The sequence below is a fragment of the Trichoplax adhaerens genome, genomic scaffold, assembly GCF_000150275.1.
Source record: "Trichoplax adhaerens TRIADscaffold_3 genomic scaffold, whole genome shotgun sequence".
Classification (NCBI taxonomy): Eukaryota; Metazoa; Placozoa; class Uniplacotomia; order Trichoplacea; family Trichoplacidae; genus Trichoplax; species Trichoplax adhaerens.
Genome location: NW_002060945.1, coordinates 7038784 through 7051665, shown reverse-complemented (window position 1 = coordinate 7051665; position 12882 = coordinate 7038784). Strand labels below are relative to the sequence as shown.

The window sequence follows — 12882 nt, the reverse complement described above, 5'->3', positions numbered from 1 at the left end:
TTGAGTAAAAAACAATATATGGACAAATCTTAAATAGTGCAATAATAGCAAAGAAATTCACCACGAAATATTGAAAGAAAAGCTATTCCTATTACTTGATATTATGAATCATCTTCAGAACTTGTTCCTGAATAGTTAGAAATAAGACCCAAACCACCTTGTGATGAGGGCAGCTTTGGAGTATTAGAACTTTCATTTGCCTTATTTGCTGACAAGTTTTCAGCATTGGATGGCTTTTTTTTCACTTTTACCATAGATGATAGCAGGGACATCTTGTCCACATTTTTTCTGCGTTTTTGACTTGGTTCATTTGCATCCTATGCAATAAAAGATTTAGAAACACAGTTGAAGGAATAGGTGATTCACATTATATTCAATTTAATATACGGATAAGACGGTGCAACAATGTACTCACCGGCAACATGATATCCGTGCACCTTTTCGAAGGAAGTGTAGAATTTGTATTTTGTGTTCTTATTGTTCCTATCTCATCATCATTATCTTCATCAGAATCATCGAGACGTTTAATTTTGTTAACTTCGGCTTGAAATACTGTTCTATTAACAAACGGTTAAAATTTAAACCATTCGCCTGATATCGAAAGTTTAACAATCATCCAACCTGACCTAATAGATTATAAAAAAGTAATTCTTATCCATCACTTACTGAATTATCGCTTCTTCGTCTTTTTGCTTTTCAATTAGCTCCTGTACAAAATCTTCGTGATAGGTTTCTAGTAACTCTCGAATATCGACTGTTGCATATTGTGATAACAATAATAATTTCGAGATTAAGAAAATAACTAGTTTATTAAATCATGTTAATATCACAGTGAGAATGATTTTTTATTCGATATTAGTTGAATCATCGGTTCAAAACTATGTATTATTTACCTTTAGCATTACGAGCGTTTAGATCCTTAATTTCTTCTAGTGTATCTAGCATATCCATTTCTGCCTTAGAATCTTTGGTTCGATTTTCCAATGCCTACAAGAAGATATCAATGAACCGTTACAGCAATGGTATATGGTATGAGATTATATCGAAGTTTGAGTCTTCTTAACAAAGATAGGTAAAATAACCTTCATTGGATTATTCATTTCCTCTTCTTCTCTTTGTTGCTTTTTAAGTTCTTCCTCTTCTTCTGCAAATTTTTGTGCTTGAAAATTGCGCGTTGCTCCATGTTCACATTCGTAGTCGGTATTCTGTGGATCTGTCTATAAGGGATATTTTATTATCAATTTATCATGTTGTTGCATGATAGATATTTCTATACGATAATAAAGGTACGTGAACTAGGATACTGGCTAAGATCAATGATGAAATTTTAGCAAATTAAATAGGAAACGTTAGATTTTCGTATATCGTAGATGAAAATTTAACTACTGTATCGCATGATTCGGTTATGAATACCTGTACGTTACACCGAAGACAATACAACGCAGGTATCAACACGGAATTTATTAATTGCATCAATAATGGGTTATTAAGTTACACTCCCTCACTATTTTACTAATAGCAAGATTGAATGAGTAATGCAAGTATCAAAAGGACTACCAATAACTACTCTACAGTAGGCAGATGTATTTCATTGAAATATTTAATAAAAATTTACCTTAAAAGTGATTTCGGCAAGGCATCGGGTACATTTTATATAAAATCGGAATATCTTAATCCCTAAGTACTCTTCATTTTGCACAGTTTCCTATTTAAACAGTAGACATTATGCTTGAATATTCTACAGAGATAATTCCACGAGTAAATTTAGATCAGTTAGGTGTCCATTTTTTAGCTCAAATGTACGCATTATGAGAAAATACACGTACACCGGCTACTGATGTGCTACGACTACGTTCATTTATGATGACCTAAAACTTTTATCCAATTAAAACGTTACTGTACAGGGACGAAGTTTTAACATCACTATAGTATGATAAATAAAGTATACGCATGGCAGCTATAAACTGTTCAGACAGTAAAATTTATAGTTGGTTAATTTACTAACAATTATATTTAATCAATCTAGTTAGCAAATTATGCTAGCAGTTGCGTTCTTAACTTATTCAACAACACAGTAACTTTTTATAGCATTACCTTCCTAGCATTGAATTTTTTGCCTTTATAGATATATTCACCACATGTCGTACACCTATCGAGTAAAGAAATTGAGTTATACGCTACTTTATGCCGGGAAGAAGTACGAGAGTCAAAATCTACCCACAAAAGTATCTTTAACTAATGCAGTATGAGGACAACATTGTTGATTGCTTACCTCATATTGAAAGGAGCCATCAAACGAACAGTATATTGACGATCTCTAGGTAATCTTAATCTGGGTATTTTACTTGGATCGAAATCTGGAGGATAATATTTCTATAGATGAAGAATATAAAGATCAGTACAGCTGATTCTATCCTATAACAACATGATTTAAGACCTATCTAGAAAGATATCTAAACAGAGAACATTCTACTTACATTTAAGACTTTCCTTTCACCCATGACTCTCTACTCTCTACGTACTGAATATTTCGATGATCGCAAATTTGTAGCACTGTATACTGTGTACACTGCACAGTGCAGTATAATGGAGAAGAAATCTCGATGGCCACCTACGTTCTGATGGTGAATTTATTCGATTTTCAGTCAACCAATGCTAGAAATGACTTCCGCACAGGGATGAGAAGCAGAACTAAACAAGAAAATAGAGGTAGACAGTCGACTAATTTTACTTGACGAGGAGGGTTTAGGCTAAGGCAACTTCTGACGTCGAGGGTACGTATTCTGAGATGCGCAAAGTGCTAGACAGTACAGTACTGTACTGTATAGAATTTCTGGTAGTCCACCATACAGTACAGTACCGTAGAGTACTGCACAATTTTATGGTACGAGCATGGGGCCAGGTACTACAGTGTACAGTATACAGTCTATCGGTGTAATGCACTGTAATCTGTACACTGTACAAAGCGCCTTATTGGTCGATTGAGCTTAGCTGAGCTGAGCTGAGCTATTTACTGTACTGTACGTGCTTGCTTCGGTTATTATTTAACAACCGAGCCTTCGCCTTTAGCTTCTCTTCTCATTTTATTCTAAGCAACATACCTCTGCAATGTCCAATTTATTATCCTTTGCTTCCGATCATCCAATCGCAGTTACTTGTGGCGTAGCAGCGGCCACAGCTGCAACATATTTCATGTTCAAAAATGGCAGCATCTACAGACCTACTGCACCTCGCAGGAAACACTACGATATTCCTCATGGCAAGGTACTACTCTTTCAAGTGGACCGCAACTGCTTAGTACCCAGCTTAGCTGCTTTTGCACTCAAGTTGGAAACTTATTTAAGGATGGCAAATATTCCCTATGAGAATGACTACAGTTTTACCATGTCCAGTAAAGGGAAAGTACCTTGGATCATCGTCAATGATAAAGAAGTTGCAGATTCCTCATTTTGTATTGAGCATTTAAGTAAAGAGTTTTCAGTTGATTTAGATCGAGAGCTCAGCTCTGAGAAGAAAGCATTGGCTCAATTACTGACTAAAACCATGGAGGAGAACACATTTTGGGCTACGATTGAACAAACTCGAATTTTCGACGCAAAGGAAGAATGGCTTGACATGATCGACGTCCGGCCAAACTGGAGATCATTTTTCAAGAATCAAGGCCCGCAAATTGTTTCTGAGTATATGTATGGACATGGTATTGGAAGACATTCTACGGAAGAGATACACCATATTGGCAAGCAGGATTTGAGAGCTTTTTCAGTAATTCTTGGAAGCAAAGATTACTTTTTAGCAGATACTCCTACTACAGTAGATGCATGCATGTTTGGCTGTCTGGCGAATATCCTGTATGCAACACCTAAGTCGGGCTACTGTCATCAACTACTAACAACAGAGCTAACCAATTTAGTAGACTATGTTGAAAGAATGAAAGAAAAGTTCTGGCCAGATTGGGAAGAAATTACAGCGGCAGCACCTCGGGGTAGCAGAGGCGATTAATTGCAACTTCTACATATTTTGGTTTGTGCATAAAGGCGTATATTGATTTTCGATGTTTTACTGATGCTAATAATCGAGATATTATTAAGGCTAATTAAGCCATTTGTCTAATCGAATTGATCCACCATTTGTTATTGCCAAAATGCTGCTTTCAACTCTAGCCGCTAGCTCAATCATGCAATACAGTGCACTTCTTACTGATTGTTACTTAGTCCAAATGACGAAGCCGAATTATTGTTAATTTATTCCATTTCTAACAGATCTAAAATTTATTATGCACGTACAGTATTTGTTATAATTGACTTACAAACAACTATCCTGTATGTTTGTTAGAGTTTTACTACAGCTTACGTCTAATCCTTAAGATAGACGTACTGCAAACGCAAGCAGAAAGCTAATAAAGGAACAGAGCTATGACACAACAGTTTGCAAATTGACTGTGAATTTAGAAGAAATAGAGAGTTCCGAATTTAGCTAAACATGCATCCGATTTGTGCAGCCTGATCATGAGCTGAAAGCTGAAACGAGTCCAGACGTGCACGGAGTGTACAGTACAGTACTGTACTGAGTACTCACAGCTAGTGGCCAGTAGCAGTGCGCCATACGATCCCATTATTGATAATGAATAACGCATGCGTTATATAACATACGGTACAGTATACAGTACAGTATGTACATCCGAACCCGGTATAACTTGTAAATATATAAGCGCCCAATAGAAAATATTCAGTAAGTGGCTCGCTCATCTTGTGTGGTAGTAAAGGAAAAGCATTCGGCTCCAGGATGCAAATTTTGCCAAGAATTTTCAGACAGAATATAATAAATAAAAATCTTTACCGATTATATACAAATAAGAGCACATTACAGGCATGTATTGAATGTGCACCTCTCCTCGAACGATCTTTATTGAGGATATCCGGTCCGGATGCTGCCACTTTCCTACAAGGTTTGATTACAAATGACATCAATACCACAGAACCGGCATCTTATGCCATGTTGTTGAATCCGAAGGTAATTTCTAAAGAAAGATGATTTGCCTAACTATCAAATTCTTAAAGAATGAAACTTTCTAGAGATTCTAACTAAACTGGAGGATCATAGTTGTATCGATTCCACAAATAATTATTACCTATTAAGGTTACTGTACGAGTGGACGTGATGTAATAGGCGTGCTCTCACGGTTTTTATACTGTACTGTAAATTCGCATGAATGTGCTGGTACTATGAGAGTCTACGCCTCTCGGTTTAGTAATTATACTGTAATTAGATCAGTTAGTCGTAGCTTTTTTTCACATAAATTATACGACGATAAGTATTTATGATGAATAACTCGTACATCTTTCCCAGAAATCCTATATGCATGAGTATGTTCTTCGATATCTGGATGAATTTTATGCTTTTTCGACATAAGGAGTCTGTCATTAGCGGCTACTCCGTAACGAACTTGGATGTATTACCTTAACAGTAAGCGATATTAATATAACCGCAAAGTGTAAACATCGAAATAAATTCACCGAATGATCCAAGTTATTCAATTTGTTATACTGTTCTATCAAGTCGATGATACCAGTATGAGGGTATAATGTCCTAGACCTGTTCGATACCTGGTTAGCTGTAGTATTATCTTTATTGTTACGTTTATATAAAATAGATATTATTATTAATTACAGTACTATGATAATTATACTTCACTATGTTCTTGTACTTATAAATAGTAATTTCGGGAAATTATAATAACTATGGGTAATGTTACATATTTCTTCATATTCATTATATTTTTAGGGTCGAATCTTATACGATATCCTATTATATAAAAATAGAAATGACGATGAAGAATATTACCTTTTAGAATGTGACGTTCGCGTAAATACAGCAATCGAGAATCACTGCAAATTTTACAAATTAAGATCGAAGGTAGGTATTGGCATAATTTTCTAATACCTGTATGCGAGTATATGAAATAAATCGAGGCCAAATTATTAAATGCAATAAATCATGATGAGTGCATACGTATGTATTATTATTAAACGAATGTTTCATCCAATATGATTGCTAGCATAAGATAGGAATGCTAACAGGCTAATATTACATTCATCTAGGTTGACATCGTCAATGTAGATCAGGAGTTAGCAGTATGGTGGGCTAAATATAATGATAGAGAATCGCTAGCATTTAAAAATGAGCCAATTCTAAGAACGAAAGATCCTCGTCTGCAGTAAGTTACAAAAAATAGTGCATGATGATACGATGATTTCATATTAACGTATATTTGTTATATTTATAGTCTATTAATATGTGTTTGTAATTTATTTTGCGTCAACATAGAAAACTAGGAGAGAGGATAATAATACCTCGTCACAAGAATTGTACGTTGTATCGACGAAATGCGTTAACCTATCATTTACGTGATGTTAAATTTAGGGCAATATGTTTTATTCAATTTTACTTATACTCGTTAACTATAAAGATTTTACTATATTTCCTCACACAGTATCTGAATACGCTCAAAATTTAATCAATGTAAATTATCAAGAATATGTGGATGATCGCATGAAATTAGGAATTTGTGAAGGAGTATCAGAAGTAATTACAGGGGAATCATTACCATTAGAATACAATCTAGATTATCTTGACGGAGGTACGTGTATGCCATGTTCTGTAATAGTACATGCATCAATAAAGTATTATCCAATTCTTTTAACAAATATGTCAATTACCAATTACAGTAAAATTTGATAAAGGATGCTATCTGGGACAAGAACTGACTGCTAGAACTTATCACACTGGCGTTATAAGAAAACGCCTCATGCCGGTTATTTTCTTAAATCCAATGTAAGTACTATGAACATACGCTAGACCGAATGAAGGATATTCTACACAGTGTTAATGAATCATTAATTAATCAATTAATCCTATTCGTACCCCATTCTGTTATTAATGCTATGCTTACTTTATGATGAAGAACTTTATAATTTTGCGCAAGAATAATTCTATGCACACTTCAATGTTTTAGTGACGATAATGCTGCTTTCCTTGGCTCAACTGTATTAAATGATAAGAATAAAAATTGTGGCAAGCTACGAGCTCTTTCGGGAAAGTATGGGGTTGCATTACTAAGAATTGCTGATAGGTCAGTAAATGCTAATCTACACCGTACACAAATTCTATCGACCATGGGTCGTTACTACATAGTGTTTTCAAGTTTTGTAAAGATACAATTCTTCCAGTAGATTATAAGTATTATTATTATTATAATCGTCATAGTTCGTACTAATGATTTACAATCTGATAAGCCAGACGTTGATTGAATAATTGTTTTGCAGCTTGTCTGGATTGTTATCTGTTAAAACAACAAACAACACTGAAGTAACTCTTACAGCCAGCAAACCACTTTGGTGGCCCCAAAATAATTAATATTACCGTGGTACTTGGGTTACATTAAAAGTAAAGATCTTTGCAGACCACTGATTGTATAATCATAATTAACAACTATCATCGCCATTTATGGATTATATGGATACTTATGCTATATGCACTGTATGTTATTGTACAGTATAATCTATACTGAAAAAATGTGAAACTGTTTTCATGTTTTAACGGTTAATTTATCGCAAAAGTTACATAGTTTTGGGCATTCAATTCTTTCAAGACTTACAAGATATACGCGTATATACTATGTATATTGCTTATGATCATTATACACTTTATGTATTGCACTAAAATATAATATGGAAGTTAATTTCACGACTTCACACATTCTTCTTGGTCGTAGAAATATAAATTATGTCCATTTATGAATGTGTACTGTACATATGGTTCTAGTATATTGCATAGACAGCTTCTTTACTTGTGCATTTAGGATTTTGCGCATATAATTATAATTTTATCAAGCAATGTTGATGCATGAGCTAACGTCCATGCCTGTCTCTCAATGATGACATGTACAACGACTCTTCTTAAATGAAATTAACCCAATGAGAGCATTAAAACTGAATTTACAATAGATTTTGTCTAAAAATTCTGATCTATTTTTCCAAAGAAAGCATTTAACTACTTGCAAGTTACTGTCCAGCGATTCAAGAATAGCATACGAACTTAATACAGTAGTCCTAGTGTATAATAATTTAGGATAGTAAAGTATTGAAAATCTAGCACCCATGCCATTAGACTAGGGTATTACGGGCTCCACTACTCGTATACGATAGAATTTAAAGTTTACAAATGCATCATAATTAAAGTTAACAAGCATTTTATCTTTTTATCTGAATTACGAAGCAATAACAAAAAATCTGATGATTTAAATTAATTTACCTCACAAGAGAAAACTGTTTATTTATTTAAATGCCGTTATATAAAGACTTGCAGCAACACATTTTATTAGATTTAAGTTCAATAATAATACTATACGTATGTTAGATGCATAAATTGCCTAAGCAAAACATTCCGCATACAACGTTGCAGTCATGCTATAACATTTGTATAACATAAAACCTATACAGTATACTATACCAGTAAATTCTTTTGTGAGCAAAATGAATATGTTGTGATACAATCAAAACCTATGTAAATATCTCAGTACCGCATGCGGGTAGTATAACATTTTGCTAACTTTTAACGGTTCTGTATACCGTCATTATGTTAGCGGAACGCTTGATGAAGACCTGTATTGTTTTACTGAGATCATGAAGTTACATGGTGTAGTTGTTATCGAATAAAAAAGCAACATTTTTCATTTTGATACAAAATACAGCCCAGCCTATATTTTAACAAGGTATACACGTATATCAAAAACAATATTGCTGTACATTGTGAATTGTTGCGGCCTTTTACATATTATTTTTAATTGCGAATGAATTAGCAATAATACTACTATTGATTAAAATTAAAATCATTATTTATTTAGATGGATAACGCTCTACAATAATGCCATGGCCTTGACCACCAGCTGCACACGCAGCAACTAAAGCATATTTCCCATCTTCTTTGCGTAGTCTTTCAGCTGCATGGTATACCAATCGAGTACCAGTCGCACCAAAGGGGTGTCCAATAGATAAAGATCCACCCCATAAGTTGAATTTTTCTAATTGTGGAACACCGACCTTGGTTGACCTGCCCATATACTTTTGAGCAAACCAATCAGAATCTAGGGCTTTCAAGTTGGCTAGTATCTGACCTGCGAAAGCTTCATGAAATTCAAAAACATCAATATCTGATAAATTTAAACCAGCTTTCTTTAATACAGCAGGAGTGGCGTAAGCAGGGCCTAACAGCAACTGTTCTCTTGGATCTTGCGATACGTATACAAATTGGCGTAGGTATGCCTTAGGCTTGTAACCCAATTCTAGTGCTTTTTCCTCCGACATAATTAAAGCAGCACTTGCACCATCCGTCAAAAATGAGGAGTTTGCAGCAGTGACAGTACCATAGGGTCTAACAAAAGCTGGCCTTAACTTAGCCATTTGTTCTGGTGTTGACACTCTAATTCCATTATCAGCACTGACAACATTAGTAGTGCCTGGCACTTGAAAAGGAAAGAGATCACTCAGATTTCCTTCTTTAGTCGCTTTTGCAGCTAGTGTATGAGAACGTATGCTATAGCTGTCTTGCTCATTGCGACTAACTTTAAATGCTGAAGTTAGACGATCTGCGCTATGGCCCATCGTCTCGCCGGAAGAAAATTCCGATACACCCAGTGGCTCTAAACCAATATCTTTTAATTTTAGAGAAGCAAGGGAGGTAATTTTACCGCCGGCGGATTTAATTTTGGCCATATCCATCAATTTTTGACGTAGTCCGCGTGATAATCTAATAGGAACATCAGAAAGAAATTCTACACCGCCAGCAATAGTCGTATCGGCTTGGCCGGTAGCAATTAAACCCATACACGATGTTATTGCTTGATTGGCCGATATGCAGGCCATCGTTACCGTATGAGCCGGAACTTTATCGGAAAAGCCGGCAGTTAATAGTGCTTCTCGAGCGATATTAGAAGTTTGTGCTTCTTGTACAACAGTGCCAACAGCAACATGGTCTAAAGCATCTTTTGGGAGGTTTGTTCGAGAAACTAATTCTATCATTGCCCCACGCATGAGATCATACGCCATTAAATTTTTGTAATGAGTCCCAGACATGCAAAAAGGTGTTCTTGCGGCATCGACTAAAACAATATTGGGCATCTTGGAAGTGGCGACTTTAGATGCCATCCTAACAGATGGAAAATTAGCTAGAGGTGAAATTTGCTTTGTTAGCCTTCGGAATGTCATAGTTGTTGGTTGAGAAAGTATCCTTGATGCCATTTCTGCTACCAATACAGTATCCTATTTCAAAAATTACTGCCAAATAACGGAACAACACGCTGATATCAATGCGGCTATCTAGGTTCTAACGAGATGCTCTTCTTCGTCTCCTTACGATGGAGTTCAACTTGCCCTGAACTCTAGCTGTCAGCCTGTGACTTCTACTTTGCGGTACTGTTACTGCAAACTGTATGTGCTCCAACCACCGCTAGTGCCATTCATCGCCATTCTTGTAGTAGTCCTTGACAGCACATGTGGTTGTACCGTACTGGGCTGAGTGGACCAGTGAGTTTCATACATGAGTGTGTGTTGTTCATGAAACAGCTGTACAGTACTGTATACGGGGTGAGTGAGTGACCCGCGGGTCACACAACTTCTGAGCTGTCCTTGTGTACAGTCTACAGTCTACAGTCTACAGTCTACAGTGCGCGGTCAAATAGCATTTTGCAAAGTTACTGAAATTCAAATCTCCTGATGGAAATTTCTTATTTCCGTCCTCGTCCGACTCTAAAACTAACAAACATTTAATAATAATAATATTAATAGTGGTTATGTATGCACAAATGTCTCTCAATTATTATGCATTCAATAACATGGTCTACTGCACATCACTACTCCACTAGAGGTACACATGGCAGCGGTTCGGTACTGTACTCTATACTAAGTGAGGGCAACGAGGTCACGACTCCCGTGTTTGGAACATACAGTAGACTATGCGGATTGTTGAGTAGTCCGTAGTTGATACGTTCATACTAGTGGAGGTAAAAGCTCATCTGTAAATCATCATAGTGGTTGAGAATTCAAGTTAAATAGTACCTATATGAAGATCAGTGTCAATTGTTGCCAAGATATCGCAAAGGAAGAGCAAAAGTGGTATACTCTACAGTACAGTATAGTATTGTTTACTGTTAAAGACTATTTAGTTAACCATGCCGTGCAAATAAGAATTCTGTTTAGTTGATGTTCTATTCACAATGCTATGACTCATATCTGTGTCTCAAACAGTGCTCCAATAATATTATTGTACATTACTACGTAACGATCATATACGTAATATGAAATCAAGCCAATGATGTCACCAGCGGCTACGATTTCTCACTGTATCGGATTACTATATTGTCTTGTAGTCGTACGCTTTAATTAAATTTAGTAATCCATGACATTACACTTGGGTAAGTTTAGTATCATAGATGACTGATGGTGTCCACTTAAGCTCTTGAAATTCCATTGCAGTAATGTACTAACAAAACATGAAACATGCCACAAAAGGTGCAGAATACAATGTATAACTTCGAGTACACCTGAAAGAGAAAAGAGATATACAGTACACCTTGTACTGTACAGTAGTACAGTACAATTTCAGCCACGGACTAGTCCTACGCTTTGAGCAAGGTGTACACGGTACAGTATTCTACTGCACCGAGCTGTCCAGTAAGGCTTATTCTTGAACAGTTTCATAATAACGCTCACTAAAGTCCGGTAGATCTTTCACTACCTGTCTATATATATATATGACATCTAAATTTCGTTAGTAAATTTGAATGAATTGAATATACTGTACAGCTAAATTACAGATAAATTACAAATATTACTGTACGGTACAGTATAAGGTTTTCATCTTATTTTTGCGGATGAAAACACTGTACTAGCATAAAATACTGTACAGTGTACAGTGTACAGTACTATATTATTATACTGTAAAAGTGGTACTGTACTGTACAGTACTGTACACTGTACAGAGGAGGGGGTCCACAGTACGCTGTACTGTAGTTTACAGTACAATACACTGTATAGTGCTGGACTGGACGCGGAAGATTTCTGTCAGCAGTTTTACAGTGTACAGTGTACAGTGTACAGTACGATACCGTACTGTAGTACTGTGTACAGTGTACTGTACAGTACTGTAAAGCACGGTACTGTACTGTACTGCACTGTACAGTACTTGACCATGCATTGTATTGTACATCACCGTACCTTACACTGTACGGTACTGTACTGTACAGTGGGAATCGATCGTATTGCAATCGAACTACTCATTCAGCCCATACTGTTATAACTACAAGCTGGCTACATTGCTTTGATACGACTCTCGTCGTTATTGCCTTGCCGATGACTAGGGCAGGCAACATTTCTGTAAAAAAAGTGTCAAAGCGGCGGCAAGCGTGTTCCCTTTACCCTCTTTGAAATTCAATTCCAACTCTTCAGCAAGGATTACTTTCATTGGTATCTTTGATTTGTACATTATACTGTTAGAATGCAGTCGTAAAATAAACTAGTGAACTATAATCGACTTTGTAATACCCTGCGCAGTCAACATAAACTAGTTGAAAAACGTTGTCCAACGATAGTTTTGCCCATCTGCCCCTCTGTATTATCCAACCATTCTCTTGTCAGCAGGAAAATTGGAAAATAGACATTCCATGTGTGTATTATTTGAAAGCTTATGACAAAGATAATTGAACTGGTTCTATCCTTTGGTTGATTTCAAGATTAAGATAGTTGATTAGCTAGAAAAGTTGCACTAATTCACACAAGTATATTTTGGGGGTGAGACTAAAAGAAGAGAGACTTGGTAAATTGACATCAA

General features: G+C 35.9%; 4 protein-coding genes across 4 annotated transcripts; 2 read left to right on the top strand and 2 right to left on the bottom strand.

Annotated features, from left to right (window-relative positions):
• Window positions 1-1037: 1037 nt before the first annotated feature.
• TRIADDRAFT_23183 (uncharacterized protein) lies at window positions 1038-2501 on the bottom strand (the record flags this gene model as incomplete). Its single annotated transcript, XM_002110568.1, has 5 exons — window positions 1038-1217; window positions 1616-1705; window positions 2095-2149; window positions 2273-2373; window positions 2478-2501. 5 exons carry the CDS (start codon window positions 2499-2501, stop codon window positions 1038-1040), a joined length of 450 nt encoding a protein of 149 aa, XP_002110604.1.
• Window positions 2502-3192: 691 nt separating this feature from the next.
• TRIADDRAFT_22364 (uncharacterized protein) lies at window positions 3193-3999 on the top strand (the record flags this gene model as incomplete). The annotated part of the gene is made up of 1 exon (XM_002111096.1): window positions 3193-3999. One exon carries the CDS (start codon window positions 3193-3195, stop codon window positions 3997-3999), a length of 807 nt encoding a protein of 268 aa, XP_002111132.1.
• Window positions 4000-4782: 783 nt separating this feature from the next.
• TRIADDRAFT_54782 (uncharacterized protein) lies at window positions 4783-7413 on the top strand (the record flags this gene model as incomplete). Its single annotated transcript, XM_002111095.1, has 8 exons — window positions 4783-5010; window positions 5782-5913; window positions 6099-6214; window positions 6325-6365; window positions 6491-6637; window positions 6726-6831; window positions 7013-7129; window positions 7323-7413. The coding sequence occupies 8 exons, from the start codon at window positions 4783-4785 to the stop codon at window positions 7411-7413; spliced, it is 978 nt and encodes a 325-aa protein (XP_002111131.1).
• Window positions 7414-8894: 1481 nt separating this feature from the next.
• TRIADDRAFT_50073 (uncharacterized protein) lies at window positions 8895-10175 on the bottom strand (the record flags this gene model as incomplete). The annotated part of the gene is made up of 1 exon (XM_002110567.1): window positions 8895-10175. One exon carries the CDS (start codon window positions 10173-10175, stop codon window positions 8895-8897), a length of 1281 nt encoding a protein of 426 aa, XP_002110603.1.
• Window positions 10176-12882: the final 2707 nt, after the last annotated feature.